Genomic DNA, 16951 nt, shown 5'->3' with positions numbered 1-16951 from the left:
TCGGTGTTTGGCATTTGCCTTTACTTTATAAAAATACACAACTTAAATACATATGACACTCTCTATACAAGACATAAACAGCTGTTAGATTTAACATTTCCTGTTAGTTCAACAGAAAGCAAGTATGTCAATTACTTCGTAAGAGCAAAGGGTTTCTTTAGAGACTGTGCATTCCCGGCCCAAGGGTAGACCACCCTGCAGGCCACTGATGCAGGAAGCTCACCCAAACTGTACAACTTTCCAGCGAGTCATTTCACCAACATGGCCTTTATTGCACTGTTTGTCAGACATAATCTAACTTACCCACACCACAAGTTTAAGCTTTCGTCTTCTCTAGAAATGCTTAATGGAAAAACCAACGTACAAACAGTATTAACTGTCTCTTACAATTGTGCTAAGTATCAATCATGAGAAATATGAACCCCTCTTCACTTTGTAAAACTTGCAGTGGAAGGTGGTTAGCTGTATTTCACGGCTAAATTCCTCTGCAAAAGTTTTACAAAAACGCTGGCAGACTCAGAGTGAGCTACATGGAGTGTGGTGGAGAGGGAGTGACATCCCAGGGCCCACTGAAATTGCTTATAGGACAGGCACTGTTCCTGTCAAAGTCAATGTGCGCACAGCCCTACCCTTTCGAACTTGAGACCGAAATACCTCCCTCCCCCTCGAGATTCTGTCATTGTTCTATGAGGAACAGCTACCTCATTACTGATTCAGAGCTTACAGGGGCTGCCCACTTACTCTGGCTTTCTTTCAGAAATTTAGCTGCCTTATCTGTGGCTCATTTAGCGAACAGTGAATTATGTACTAGTTTATCTGTATAAAGAAATATTTACCAGTTGAGAATTCATTGCAAAAAAAAACTATACTAGAGTGAGTTTCCTGAGGTAAATGTGAGCCTTAAAGATGAGACTGCATCTACAGAGTTATAGCAATTTATCTTGGGTAGCACCACAACGCCCCCAAGTCTGGACTTTACTGGGCACACATTTATGTGAAGAAATGAAATGACAGTGCTGAAGTAAAAGAAATGTTGACAGTTGAGAATATCAATTCAAAAGGAGGCAGGAAAGAGGAACAGAGGAACGAAAGGAGGGTATATTTTAAAGTTCTTAGGTAGGTTGGACAATTAATTTCAAAAGCCTGCAGGTATTTCTAACAAGTTTTATAAGTGTTCATTTTTGGTGACTCAGATGCAGAAGAAATGGCTCTTCTTGAATAATAGCTGTTCGAACTTTTTCGAAAAACATGACTTTCTATAAAAATTTTTTAGCCATTGAAATTACTCTGCTAGTTATTACTCTCACTGATGTGTTGTGCAATCCTAACTGGCTGAAGAATTTTAATAAGGTTGAACTGCAAAGTACATATTTGCACCAAGAATTTAAATTAATGCACAGAGGTCTGTAAAATTTTGTATGAAGTTACTTTTCATTGCAGATCAGGCTTCATTACTTCTTGATATTCTACTCAAGGATTATGGAAATCAGGAAAATTCTAGGACTCTGAAGCTTAACTTTCTTTTACATAAATGAAGTAGTACATGGCCATCCTTAACATTAATAACCAAGGTGCTGGGAACTGAGTCTCAAGACCTACAAATCAAGATCAGGCCAAATTTCAACAAGTCACTCACTATATAAGGACATGAATGGAAGCACTAAAGAACTCTCTCTGCTCTCATTGCTCATCTGCACCATGCACCTTATTCAAGGTGGCCAACCTAGTGTTTGATAACAATGATGAAAACTGGCACCAGGTTTTACCCAGGGCCACATACTCAGTGACCTGTCATGCCAATTTGGGCTGACACCACCATGCACAGTCCCTCATAAATATGACCCTCCTAAGTCCTGCTATAAGAACAGATCTATGTTTAATTACTTTAGGCATGATGAAGGCCTTAAGCAAGATTTAGGCCCCGAAGAACTTTGGGCTGGAGTTCTACAGGCCCAGAGCTAAACCCCACAAGAAATCATACTCGTATCTCAACTTATAGAAAAAAAAAAAAGCATTCAATATCACCGAGATGAAAATTCATACTAGCAAACAATGCTCTGGTTTCCTGACGACCAGCTCAGTGCAGCGCAAGGGCAGCCACACGAAGCAAAGCTGCTCTGGAGCAGGGAAGAGCCCAGAAGGCTGCAGTGGGCTTGAATTAAACGGAAGCGGCTTTTCTTCTCCGGGGTAAGGTGAATGCTCCTTGGCGACCAATATGGAATAGCTGTTTAAAATTCACAGACAGTAGTGTTTTATATACTTTGAAGCCCCAATTGGTGCAGCCTGGTCACAGCTAAAAATCTGAGTAACATGAGAGTGATGGTGTGACGAGCCAAGCAGTGGCACTGGCTCTGTAAGCTCTGGAAGAAAGGCTGGTCCTCACACTTGCTCTTCATCCATCCCTTGGATACTGAGGAAGATACTACAGCAGGAGAATGTATTTCTCTATGTGAAATTAATTTTCATCATCTGTAGCTTAAAAATATTACTAATCAGAAATTTGTAACCCAAGCAAAAGTAACAGAGGTTCTTCTCACACAGGCCTTAAGATCTCTCTGTCCACCACCCAAAGGATCCATACTTGTCTCTGGTCAACCAGGCCCAGGTGAAGGCTGCACAGGAGGATGGAGGAGTCAAGAGCCGGAAGGCACGGATTCAAGAAAAGAGAAATGGCGGCAGATGTGGACAGGAAGAGAAGAGGGAAGAGAGAGGGAACTAACACTGATGAGGAAGTGAAGAGGAGGCCTGGCACCCCTGCCTTTCCCACCTGCTGTGATGCAGAACGTGATGTAGAAACAAAGAAGGCACAAGCCTCATATGGAGGCTCTCCTAGGGCATCAAACATGCCCGAGCCAGGCCGGCCGTGCCCTCTAGGCATGTGTGCTCAATCTAGTGTGACCTGCAGGCACTACTGTCTTGGAGTCTGACTCCTGATTCCTAGGCGATGATGCTCCCTAGAGCTACCAGCACCCACTTCCATGGCCAGCGAGAGGCCTCAGATTCAGGGCCAGGACTAGCAGCAGCCAGTGTACCAGAACTTGCGGCCGCCGTCACTGTCTTTGCTCTCTTAGGACTGGCTGGTCTCTCCCCCTGGTGGCTGGAGAAGGGGAACAGAGTGAACGTCACAAAAGGGCTGCTCAGTTCAGAATTGTATCACCTCGTTTCACTTCCAAAGGGCTGCCAAGAGTTCATTAACTATAGATTGATGCTTATAATACTACCAAAGAAACTCACTGTAAAAGGGGCAACTTGCTTGTGAGGTCACCACACTTTCGGGGATTCTGCTATGTCTGCTTCCATTTTTGTTTTCTTCTCTGATGATGAATGTTTTTAAAAAGAAAAAGTGAAAGGATCCTCCTATCCTCCTTCCAGAAACCTCATGGACTTTCCTGAGCAAAGTGCCTAAGGGATGCTACACTGACAGAGCTAACAAACTCATGAGAAAAATCTCTTACATCATTCAGAAGTAGGAAATGAACGGTAGTGTATAAGTGGCGCTTGGTTCTCTTCACTTCATCTCTGCAAAATGTCTATGGCATGGTAACAGGCACCCAAATTACTGATTTACAAATGACAGCACATGAGTGAAAACAGCTGTAAGATTCTGTGGAGGAAAAACCCATGTTGGCTACTTTACCTCTAGGGAAAGTCTGTTTGGACTCGAGGCCCACACTTGTCTTTTTTTTTCTACTTTCTATTTGATGTTTTTCAGGAGGGCTGTTCGGGCATTCACAACGGCTTTGAAGGCATCTTCACTACCAGGTGCTACACACTTGTCAGGGTGAAGCAGCACAGCAAGTTTCCGATATGCTTTGTTGACTTCATCTCTACAAGGAAAAGCAAAGCTCTTATGTCAGTATCGAGGTCAGCCCCCACCCTCCACCCACTGCATTTTAGCTGTTTGGATATCATAATATCTCTTACAGTAAGCATATCCCAAATAAATGTTACCCTTTCTCAAAGGCGGGACTAAAGGACTAGGAAACAAACAATGCACAAATAATATGTAACATTCAAGTAGACAAATACACAATGCAAAGTGAGTATACAAACAAACATGATCAGATGAAAATAGTACTCGGCACTTCACAGGCACTCGGCATTTGCGGACGGAAGCAATGAGGACAGGGGCCATCAGGGCAGGCCCCCTGGAGGAGGGTTCTGGAAGAAGGTTGGGTTCAGGGATTGACACAGTGGTGGGGAATACAGAGCAGCAGGGAGAAAACTGGCAGAGGCCAGGAAGGGAGCCCGCATGCAGTTCCAGGAGGAAACTGCACTGGGAAGTAACAAGAAACAAAGTTGGCCAGGGAGCAGGGGTCAGTAAGTGAAGGGCCTTGAAGGCAAAACAACAAAAAAGTTGGATTTTTAACAGTAGGTGTTTCATGACAAAATGGTGCTGGGAAAGCTGTTTTTGGAAGTTAGGAGACAGGTAGGAGGTTGTTACAATAACCCAAGCATGAATACAAGGGTTTAGATTAAGGTGTTTGTGGAAGCCAACAAGGGAAGGCAAAAGAGATAACAGAAACAAAGTCCTGGCAGAAGCAGATGATGAGCTGGGTATAGGGGTGGAGAAGACTGAAATGAGGGCTGAAATGAGTTCCAGGGTCATGGGGAATCTAAGGCCTCGGGGAAGATGGTGGCACCACTGACCAAGAAAGAGCCAATGGAAAGGGGTACCTGAGAGTTACAGTGAGCTCCCTGAGACCAAAGAAGAAACAAGAGAGGATTTAACGTTATCTAGAGAGGAAAGGAGCAGTACGATCAGTGTTTCACCAAAGACCAGGAAGCCCCAGGAGAGACCTCTAAGGAGCAGGGACTGCTGGGGTGGGGGCTGGAGACCACCTGGCCCTGCAATTCTCCCCGCTCTTCATATCCTCAGGTGTCAGGCCTCTGAGAGGCTTTCAAGTGCCCAGCCACTCCCCTGGTCAGAGTCTGGCTCTGTCTCTACCAGATGGTTTTATTTCCCACTTCCCTTTTGAATTCCTTTTGTAATTCAAGGTTCTTGTTAATTTATAAGCCTGGATTTGGTGCTTCCCCAAATCTCCTTTATTCTTTATCAGAAGGACTTCTAGTCTAGCTCTCCAAATCAGGGAGATGGTCTTTGATATCTTGGATGTGATATCTGATCATGTTTGTTTGTATGCTCACTTTGCATTGTATATTTTTCTACTTGAATGTTACATATTATTCGTGCATATGTGATATCTTACGTGTCAGCTTGGGGAGACTGAGGTCATAGGGCTATGTTAACAGCTGTCCATGTCATAGGCATACATTCTAAGGCTTTTTCTGCTTTCTGATCTTAGAGGAGTCCTTCTGAATTTTCTTGTTTTACCTTTCATGTAGCTTTTCTACATAGATAATTTCGATATTAGCTAATAAGAATCACATTCTCCCTAAGACTCTCTGTCCTTGAGGCAGTAACAGCATCCTCTCTCTTTCCCATGAGTGAGTCTTGGGTTGGGCCCCTCTAGCCACGCTGCTTCCCGAGGAAACATGTCCATATGGGGTTAGTGGTTAGGCCTGATACCTTTCAAGAATTCTGGATAGCAGGAGAAACTTTCAAGGAAAATTTTAGAGAAACAAGACTGAGTCAGGTGTGTAAAAAATACATTAATTCTACTGAAGAAGATTTTTCTTAAAGTTCAAGAATAGTAAACATAGCACTGAACAAACATTAAAACTCTCTATAACTTAAAAAAAAATGTTTTTAGGGAATTCCCTGGTGGTCTAGTGGTTAAGACTCCATGCTTCCATTGCAGGGGGCACAGGTTCGATCCCTGGTCGGGGAACTAAGATCTCGCATGCCGCACGGCACGGCCAAAAAATAAAATAAAGGTGTATTTAAAAGATAAAATGAAATAAATGTTTTTAGGTTTTGCCCAAACGTGCTCATGCCATACAAATTAGTTTGATAGACCCAGAGGAACAAAGGTAAGAAAAGAACATGTTATATTGGCTAAGGATATGGAAATTATGGAGGCCCTGTAAATTTTGGGAGATTCCAGTTAACCACAATGAATAAGTAAGAAACCAAAAGTTTCTTTTTCCCTAATGATTATTGTTCTAAGTTAATTAGTAAGTAATAGTTTCTTAGTTATAGAGCCAATATCCCTTGGAGATGAAATGGAAGAATTTAGGATGTGACTGTGGAAGTCTAAAAGGACATTTAAAAGCCACCAATTAATTTTGTGCTATGAGGTCATCTGAATTCCTTCAGGTGTTTAACAGCTCCTCAGTAATGCCTGGCAAGTCCAGGGAGACCAATAACTGTCTCCCTTTTCCCGTTCCCTCTTTCCTTCTGGACTCAAAGATATGCTATGAGACCAAAATGGAGGAGATACTTAATGCTGTTGACGCTGACAAGGCGATTTCAAGAGCCACTTTTTCTTTTGTGGGAATCAAGGTGAAAAAGTAGAAAGGGGAGGAAAGCTACAGTGCAAAATAAAAAGGTCTGAGAACTCTAATAATACGTATAGTAACAGTATTATTATAGCATTAAAAGTTATATAACAATTGAGAGTTGTTAAGAGAGTAGATTCCAAGAGTTCTAATCACAAGGAAAAAACATTTTTTTTGGTATCGATATGAGATGGCAGATGGTAATTAAACTTACTGTGGTCATCATTTCACAATATATGTAAGTCAAATCATTATGCTGTACACCTTAAACTCATACAGTACTGTATATCATTTATATTTCAATAAAACTGGGGGGAAAAGTTATATAATCATGCTGGATAATGATTTATTCTTTCACAAAGAGTAGCGATTGTATTGCCTTTTCTCCCAAATAATTATTTTGTTTTTTGTTTTTTGTTTTTTTACACAGCCCTCTCTCTGTTGTGGCCTCTCCCGTTGCGGAGCACAGGCTCCGGACGCGCAGGCTCAGCGGCCATGGCTCACGGGCCTAGCCGCTCCGTGGCATGTGGGATCTTCCTGGACCGGGGCACGAACCCGTGTCCCCTGCATCGGCAGGCGGCCTCTCAACCACTGCACCACCAGGGAAGCCTCCAAATAATTATTTTGGATAAAATAAGATAATTTAATATCAACACACACAGACGAGGAACTAGCAGGATTTTTGACAGAGATAGAAAGAGACAGAGACAGGCAGACACACAGTGCTCAGGGTCAAGAACCAATTCTACCACTAACTCCTGAGGTCCTTGACTCTGTTTTTAGTCTCAATGAGTCCCAGTTTTCCCACCTATGAAATGAAATGTTTGGACAGGTTGATTGCTAACACTCTTTCCTTCTCTAAAATTCTATGATTTAAGAATTCTCTTTTTTTTTTCTTTTGAGGTTACATTAGCTTCAAGGCTCTTAGTCAACAAAAGCAGAGCATATAATTTCAGAAGGTACGTATATAATATACAAACCACATAGTTCCCACAGTAAGCAGTTGTGCCCTCTGTTTTCTCCCTTTGGTATTCACTTAATTCAGTGAAGGAGCATTATTAAGTAACCTAAGATATTTCCACACATCTTCATATTTCTAGCCAATTACAAGAAGATATCACACTATAATTCTGATGATTGAGTCTTTTTCTATAACAGAAGGCAGCACTAATATCTGAGAGCACTGCTTACCTTGAGGCCCCAGGTTTGACTCCCAACATGTCCCAACTATCTTTACTATTTCGAATTCTGCGAATGCTGTCTGCTTGTTCTTTGGTGAAACTAGCACTGCTATTTGTGATAGGACGTTTCCCGCCGTTTTCACATAAATCAACTATGGATACATAAAAGGTCTGCAAAAAGAAAACACATCCCAGAGGAGAACTGATTTTGAGAAAATAGGAATTCCTTCTAACCATCAACTTAAAGAATTTTAATATATTCCAGTAACTTAAAATTCACAATAAAGCAAACGTACTTTGGAAGATGTTTTTCTTTCATACTATACATACATATATGTGTATATATATATATATTTAAGCACACAGTAAGGACAAGGAATAAAATTTCAATGGCTTATAATCCTACTCTCAGATAACCACACTTGAAATTAAAAACTAGTACATGAATATTGTTAGAAAAATTCAAATAGTAGGAAAAAGTGTAAAATGAAAACTGTTTCCCTACCCCTCAAGTTCCTCTCCTTGAGGTAACCATTGTTAATATATTATTTCAGTATCCTTCCAGAATAATTTTCTATCAGTACCCAGTCCATACACACATCCAAACCCTAAGCATTTACATAAAAGAGAGCAAACTAAACACACTGCTTAGCACCCTGCATTTTTTTTTCACATAATAATAAATCTTGGAACCTTTCTCTAGCTGCATATAGACACTTTCTTCCTTCTTTCGTTTAGGTTTTTTCTTTTACATCTTTATTGGAGTATAATTGCTTTACAATGTTGTGTTAGTCTCTGCTGTATAATAAAGTGAATCAGCTATATGTATACATATATCCCCATATCCCCTCCCTCTTGCGTCTCCCTTCCACTCTCCCTGTCCCACCCCTCTAGGTGGTCACCAAGCACCGAGCTGATATCCCTGTGCTATGCGGCTGCCTCCCACTAGCTATCTATTTTACATTTGGTAGTGTATATATGTCAATGCCACTCTCTCACCTCGTCCCAGCTTACCCTCCCCTCCCCAATTCCTCCTTTTAAATGACGGTTCAGTATTCTACTGTGTGACTATACCATAATTTATTTAACCAACTCCCTATTCTTGGACAGGTCAATTGTTTCTAGGTTTTTTCATAAACACTGCTTTAGTGAATATTTTTTTATGTGTATATATCTCTGCACACTTGTGGGAATACTGCTTTGGGATAAATTCCTAAAAGAATAACTACTGAATAAAAGTGTATGTGCATTTTACTTTTTGATTTTGACAACTTTCATACAAAAAGGTTATACCAGTTTATACTCCCATCACTGTGTATGGGAGTGCCTATTTTCCCACACTCTTGTCAACACTGGGCATTATCATACATCTTCACTTTTGCCAAGCTGATGTGTATCTCACAGTTTTTATTTCATTTCTTTAATTATACGTGAAATTGAGTATCTTTTCACTTGCTTATCAGTCTTTTCTTGTTCTGTAAACTGTTCATATTCTTTTCCTATTTTTATAATGTTTTTCAAAGTGAAAACTATTTTTGATCCTGCTCATATTTCATGCTCTATGCACTATTATTGTTGTTGAATAACTTCACACAAAAGACTAATTTAATACACTATGGCTGCTTTTAAATTGACTTATCTCCTCATCCCTCCATTTCTTTTTTAATCTCTTCCTCTTTTTTTTCCAGATATTTCTACAGTGCCTATTATCATCTAAAACTTTTATCCTTCTCTTTGACTCCTCTTTCTTATCTCCAGTATTAGCTAATCAATTTGGCAACCTAAACAAGAAGCCTTGACATGTGAAAAGGGGTGTCAAAGGAAAAGCCGTTAGATACCAAGACAAGAGAAGTGTTAACTTAGTTTTAGTCTATCTTAATACTGCTCTGTGTTAACAGTGTAAGATAAAACCAAGTTCCTTCCTGATATAAAGTGTCTATTAAATATATAGGAAACAAAGAAAGTATTGATTAAATTGAACCAGCAGGAATGCACTACTTCTAAGTACTTACAGAATAGTTTATTATACTCTGTTACCCTTTTTTTTAAAAGACTATCCATTAGTTCTACCCAAGATTAATCTAAAAAAATAAAAGCAACCTAAAAGGGGTCATAGTTCACAAATGTTTGCTTGTGCTACGTATCAATAAGGTTTTCTTCTAGTCTGTAAGTTAACCTAAAATATAAACACTCACAGATTTCTGAGGGCACAAGCATTTACTCATAACACATAATGTTACAGAAGGCTAGCTGTGGTGATATAGAGAATGCTAGAACTGAAGTCAAAAGTCTGTTCAAATTCCTTGTCTGAGTGCCAGCCATGTTGGAGTAATGGGTACTGGACTGAACCTCCTGCCATAAACTACTATAAAAGTGAACAAATATATGAGGTAACTCTTTTCAGGTAGTGGACAACAGCAAGTGCAAGACTGCTCCTTGGTCTTCTACCTGGAGTCCATTTCCTGACCCTGTCACAGAAAGCCAGAGTCTGAGCAGGCACAAAGTCCCATTGAGCTAAGGAGGTAGAGGTGAGAGCTTGAGGATGCTGAAGTGGCTAGAATCTGTGGAGCAGGGCCTTGGATAGGAGGGAATTGTGCAGAGTTGGGCCCCAGAAGTCCATGTGAGGGTTCCCTACTAGTTTGTAGCTGAGGGCTAGGCTATAAATACATAGGATGAGATCACCTGAGGCTTATCAGATAATAGCTACTAAGGGGTTGAGAACAGAACTGGCTAGTGGTGGGAACTGACTACTAAGGGGAAGAGCCATCCTGGGGACACCAGAATTTGGCCTTGTTAGAGGAGAGAGACTGCCTTAACATCTCATTAATACCCCTAGCATCTAGCTGAGACACCACAGAAAGGCTTTGCCTTACGAGTTAGATTCATTCTAACAAAACCTAAAACCAAGAACGACAAGATCTGCAAGGGGGACAGAATTTGCAGGCTGAGTCCTGCCAAATTAGAAGGGCTTGGGAAACACTTTGGGTTTCCTTCAGATCCTTGCTATTAAAGCAAAAAGTCAAGCCTATACAAGTTCAATGTAATCTGCCTGAACTGCCTGCTGAAACAAAACCAACATTCTTCTGAGGCAAATAAACAAATCTAGAGTCTCTATAATGTATTGTCTACAATGTCTGGTGTTAAATCAAAAATCACTGCTCATACAAAGAAACAAAAATGTGATCCATAGTCAAGAAAAAAGCAGTCCATAGAAACTGAACCCAAGATGGTTCAGATATTGGACAAAGACTGTAAAGCTGCTATTATAACTATTTCAAAGAGATAAAGAAAAATATGTTCAAAATGAGTAAACAGAGAATCTCAGCAAAGAACTGGAACTACACAAAAGAACAAAATGCAAATTCTACAACTGAAAAGTAGTGAATTGAAAACTTCACTTGGTACATTTAACAGCAGATTGAAATCAGATCAATAGAGACAATGCAATCTGAAAAACAGAGGAAAATAGAAGAAAAATAAACAGTCTCAAGGACTATGGGAAAAAACAAAATGGCCTAATATATACATAATTGGAGTCCCAGAAGGAAAAGAGTGAAAATAGGGCCAAAAAAAATTGGAAGAAATAACGGTTTAAAAAAAAAATTCCCATATTTGATGAAAAACACCTGCTTACCAATCCAAGAAAATCAACAAACCCCAAGTAAGATAAATATAAAGAGAGCCACACCTAGGCACATAGCACAACTGCTGAAAATCAAAGATAATCTCTTGAAAGTAGCTGGAGGAAAAAAAGGACACAATATATATAAAGGAATAAGAGTAAGAGCAGGTGCTAACATCTCATGGGACACAACAGAGGCCAGAAGAGAATGAACCAGTGTCTTCAAAGTGCTGAAAGAAAGTTAATCTCTAACAGTTATTTATACCTCTTGGACAAATCACTACTACTCTTTGATGTCCTCACATCTGAAATGAGAATGATACCTGCCACACATTGTTAAGAGTCTCATATGAGTGAAGCATGTAAACTTCTCCAGAAGTTTAATTGGTTAATTTAATTTAAATGGTTAAGTATCATGATTGCATACATATAGGTACAAACTATGTACCTATATAGTCTATGTATTCAAAAGAATAGAAAAGTGGCAAACCAATATCAACTTATTTCATCTTGAAATAGACGCTACTGATGCCCAATTCAGCCTGTCAGCCAAGGATAAAACCTGTCTTCTAGTAGAAGGGGTGACATCTTGTCAGAAGGAAATTCAGCACAAAAGATTAAATAAAATCCCACTTGATAATTAAGAACAACTCTTTATAGTATAGCTACATTATTTGAAATGCTAAAAATTCCCAAAATATCAGATATATTCATAAGAAAAAATGCATTATTCATGACACCACTTACTTTCAAATGTATCTATAATTAAGAGTTGACTGAACTTCCCTGGTGGCATAGTGGTTAAGAATCTGCCTGCCAGCCTTTCTCACCTTCTGAGATGGCCCACACTCTGTCTGTGGAGAGTGCTTCTCTCTAAATAAATCTACTTTAGGACTTCCCTGGTGGCGCAGTGGTTAAGAATATGCCTGCCAATGCAGGGGACATGGGTTCAATCCCTAGTGCGGGAATATCCCACATGCTGTGGAGCAACTAAGCCTGTGCGCCACAACTACTGAGCCTGCACTCTAGAACCTGCGACCCACAACTACTGAAGCCCGCACGCCCTAGAGCCCACGAGCCGCAATGACTGAGCCCACGTGCAGCAACTACTGAAGCCCATGTGCTCTAGGGCCCGCGTGCCACAACTACTGAACCCATGTGCTGCAACTACTGAAGCCTGCACACCTAGAGCCCATGCTCTGCAACAAGAGAAGCCACCACAATGAGAAGCCTGCGCACCGCAACGAAGAGTAACCCCCACTTGCTACAACTAGAGAAAGCCTGCGCACAGCAATGAAGGCCCAACGCAGTCCAAAAATAAATAAATAAATAAAATCCACTTCTTACCTAAAAAAAAAAAGAATCTGCCTGCCAATGCAGGGGACATGGGTTTGAGCCCTGGTCCGGGAAGATCCCACATGCCATGAAGCAACTAAGCCCCTGTGCCACTACTGAGCCTGTGCTCTAGAGCCCACAAGCCACAACTACTGAAGCCCGCATGCCTAGAGCCCGTGCTCCACAAGAGAAGCTACCGCAATAAGAAGCCCAAGCACCTCAAAGAGTAGTCCCCGCTCACCACAACTACAGAAAGCCCGCACGTAGCAACAAAGACCCAAAGCAGCCAAAAATTAATTCCTTTTTTTAAAAAGAAAAAAAAATTTTTTTAAAAAGGACTTGACTATAATTTGTTGTTTAGGTAGTCTCCCCCCTTAAAATTATTCTAGATTATTAAATTCTAAAAAATGACCATCTATTCAGGTTGCCATGTTAGTCCATCCTTCTATTGCCTACGTGATCGGTGAGACCGAACTTTTACGTATGACTGGCTGGATTCTGCAATGATAGTCTCCTGGTCTCTAACTGTACCCCCAGGGGCTGCGATATAGGATTATATTGGCTATGGCAAGGCAATTTTGCCAAAGTAGTGCCTTCATTTGATTATGCATACACATGTAACCAAAGGTGGTTTTAAAGAAAATCTTTGTCCCATTTAAGTAAGTATATAATAAGTGTTGTTAAACTTGATGATCATCAGGATCACCTAAAGAGATTTTTCAAAATACAGGTTCCAGGGACTTCCCTGGTGGTCCAGTGGTTAAGAATCCACCTTCCAATGCAGGGGATGCGGGTTCGATCCCTGGTCGGGGAACTAGGATCCCACAGGCCGCGGGTCAACTAAGCCTGTGCGCCGCAACTACTGAGCCTGTGTGCTGCAAACTACAGAGCCCACATGCACTAGAGCCCACACACCACAACTAGAGAGAAGCCTGTGCACCACAGTGTAGATCCCACACAGTGAAATAAATAAATAAACAAAACAAACAAATAAATAAATAAACAAAATACAGGTTCCTCAGCTCCATCAAAACATTAAGCTTCCGGTAGGTCTGGAGCCCAGCAATTTGTATTTTGAAGAATTTCCCCAGGTAATTCTGATGAACAGGTAGATCTGGTCTAAAACAGACAGCAGACAAATATCACACATACACACACACTCATTCTCTCCCTCTCTCTCCCATTCTTTCTTTCTTACTAGCTTCGGAAAAGAAAGCTTATTCTAATTGAGAAATTCCTATTACTATTTTGCTTCTCATAATTTACACTAAAATTTGGTATGGTCAGCCTTGACACAAACTCTAAAACAATAAAATGCCAGGTTACCTGGAACATCTCACTGATTCCTTCTCCAGTTTGAGCCGAAGTTTCGAAGTACAGGAACCCTTTGCTTTCAGCCCAAAGACGTCCTTCACTTTCATCAACACAGCGGTGCTTAGCACAGTCGATCTGAAATTAAAAGTTGGGGGCAGGGGGAGAGAAGATTCCAACCTTGTCCCACTAGAATAGGCCCAGTAGGTCTCTGTCAATCCTTTGCTGAGGCAAAAACTCTTAAGTGAACCCCAGCACTAGCATATAAAATTATCAGGAACAAAAAAGATTTAAAAATTACTTATATTGAATGTGGACTGATTTTCTGTGGCGAAACCACAAGTGCCTGATACCAGCATTCTCCTTTGAGAACACTGCTGCTGCTCACCTCTGTGAAAGCTGGCTTCATCACATCTGCCACGCCTGAGGGCCATGGTCTGCCCTTCACACCTTTCCACAGTCCACATTTCACCTAATTGCTTCCCCTCCTCCAATCAGGTCAGAGTGCTATTATTAGGCTCCACCTCTCCTGCTCAGTCACCAATATCCTCCCCAAGTGTGGCACCAGTGAAAAAAAAAGGATAAAAATCCTGATATGCCAGGCTTTATTTTTTAATTGTTTTTGTTTTAGGGACCTTTGTTTTGAAAAGCTGTTGATTCCTGTATTACAGATTGCAGAATTTTTTTCTTTTTATTTATTCCCCAAAACTCAGCCACACTCTTCCCATAATGAACCTAGAAAGTTAAGCATACCATTTCCAAAGCAGTTACCTTGTTGGCACACACTGCAAATACAATATTTTCCATGTTTCCATGAGGTCCAAGATCTTGCTTCATTTCTGCCAGCCATGCATCAAGGGCATCAAAGGAATCTTTCTGCCCAACATCATAGACCAGTATCACACCCTGTGTGTCCTTGTAAAACTCATTACGAACCTTTACATAAAAGAACAGGTGCACAAAATGTAGGTATTATGATTTTATAAAAGTATATCTCACAGTCATTGACTTAGCAAAGTGTGTTCTTTTGTGTATCCATAGTGTTTTCTAATTGTTACTACTGGCCTTTCGAGGGCTTTTTATAAAATCAATTTTAAAAGTCTCTTAGTATAGAAGGACTTGTGATGGAACTGAAAGCCTCCTGCCCCAACCCTCCTCACCTCCAGTTCCATTCCCCAGAGGCGATCAATCTTTCATTGTTGTTAGTAGGCCTTTAGAAGAACACAAATTATATAGCATTCTTCTTAAGGAGAACTAGGAAGGTGAATGAATAATTAAAAAGAACTTAAGGCAAAAAATGACACAAGTATCAGCAGTAGGTACAGCCATTTATATATCACATCCCAAAGCTGGCTTCCCCCAGGATGCTAGGCAGAACCTCCCTATGACTCTTGGGTCTCTATAGCAACTCTAGAACTCCAAACTCTTGAGTGTCTGTGTGATGCAGTGGAAAAGAGCATGGGCTCTGGAGTCAGATCTGGGTTTACACTTACTTACTAGTTGTGTGATCTTGGGCAAGTCACATAACCTCTCTGCATCTCAGTTTCCTCAACTGTAAAATGGGGATAACACTACTTACTTCACAGGGTTATTATGAGGATTAAATGAGATAATGAAGGCAGAGCACCTAAATAGTGCCTGGAAAACAATGTGTATCAGCACCTTCTCCTTTCCTTCCTTGCATTCATTCTGACTGTCCTCCTTTGATGTTCTTATTAAAAATGGCAACTGAGGACTTCCCTGGTGGTGCAGTGGTTAAGAATCCGCCTGCCAATGCAGGGGACATGGGTTCGAGCCCTAGTCCGGGAAGATCGCACATGCCGTGGAGCAACTAAGCCCGTGTGCCACAACTACTGAGCCTGTGTTTCTACAGCCCACATGCCACAACTGAAGCGCACGTGCCCAGAGCCTGTACTCCACATCAAGAGAAGCCACCACAATGAGAAGCCCGCGCACCGCAACGAAGAGTAGCCCCCGCTCGCCGCAACTAGAGAAAGCCCGTGCACAGCAACGAAGACCCAACGCAGCCAAAAATAAATAAATAAATAAATGTTCCTTTAAAAAAAAAGAGGCAACTGACCTCTGGGGCATATCTTCAATTCTGGCAAGAGGCAACATGAAGTACAGGGCGCAATAAAGTGGTAGAGGCGCTAACGTGACAGGTTGGCAGATGAGGAACAACACTGACGGACTGGGGTTTTCAGGCCAAAATTCCAGTAAGAATCCTGACAGAGGCCATGTATTATATGTTCTTTCCAGAAAATTCCAGTAAGTACTCAGACTCACGCTGGATATGTAGTAAGAATGAAGACATCTCTCACACATCTGGCATGAAGTGTGTATAGGTTTCTGAGCATAGAGAGACACCTGGACCAAGAATGTAAGTCCCTCTTAATTTATATAAACATAGAAAGCTATCCCCTAAAATCAAAACCAACAAAATTGGAACGAATTTAATGTGATGAAGACCAGGAAGGTGTCTTCTACCCTCAGTACTCATGGCCCTTAGCCCTCCTGCAGGAGTTAAATAGAGTTTTCCCTTCTGTCTAGAAACTCCTGCTGCCTGGGCTCCCACACACCACATTCTCCAGGTTCTTAACTGATCTCTCTTCCACCGACTCCTCTTCTCTCCATTGCTCCCACTCCAGTCTGCCGCCACATTTCCAAACCCTGTCCTGGGCCCTCATCCCTTCTTTGTTATCCTTCCTCCCAACTCAGCAAAATCAACCACTTGCGCGGTTTCAACTGTGAGAACCTCCAAGCTGAGTCCTTTCATCAGCACTTCTAGACCCACATTTCCAGTGAGCTCTAGACTTCCAGCTGAATGTCCTGTTGGAAACTCAGATTCCATCTGCACAACAGGAAACCCTCCAATTCATTCCTTCCTAAACTTTTCCTTCTCTTGAACTTCTAGTGATGAAAGCAGCACACCCCTCGCTGAGCCACTCAGGTTGAAAGCCTGGTGTTAGCCTCTGCTGCTCTTCTTTGCCCAGCAGATTCAAACAGTTCTGTAGAAGCCGCCTCTGCCATGCTTCTTGCACTGTCACTTCCTTTCCATTTTCATTGCCAACATTATCTCTTGACTGCACAACTGCAAGAG

At 41.3% G+C, this 16951-nt stretch overlaps 1 protein-coding gene across 2 annotated transcripts in view; it reads right to left on the bottom strand.

The window, feature by feature from the left end:
• The window catches only part of DNAJC27 (DnaJ heat shock protein family (Hsp40) member C27), a 39816-nt gene continuing 22865 nt past the window's right edge, over positions 1–16951 (bottom strand). The window contains exons 4-7 of one of the 2 annotated variants that reach the window (XM_024764546.1): positions 14623–14787; positions 13867–13989; positions 7594–7754; positions 1–3827 (exon numbers count right to left, since the gene is read on the bottom strand). In XM_024764546.1, coding sequence (XP_024620314.1) covers positions 3695–3827; positions 7594–7754; positions 13867–13989; positions 14623–14787 — 582 coding nt within the window. In that variant the 3' untranslated portion in view covers positions 1–3694. The remainder of the gene's footprint in view (positions 3828–7593; positions 7755–13866; positions 13990–14622; positions 14788–16951) is intronic. The other variant, XM_024764547.1, reaches the window with a different exon arrangement.

Source organism: Neophocaena asiaeorientalis, unplaced genomic scaffold, assembly GCF_003031525.2.
Source record: "Neophocaena asiaeorientalis asiaeorientalis breed wild unplaced genomic scaffold, Neophocaena_asiaeorientalis_V1.1 scaffold345, whole genome shotgun sequence".
Lineage (NCBI taxonomy): Eukaryota > Metazoa > Chordata > Mammalia > Artiodactyla > Phocoenidae > Neophocaena > Neophocaena asiaeorientalis.
Note: the sequence above shows the minus strand (reverse complement) of the source record. Positions and strands in the feature narration are given on the sequence as shown.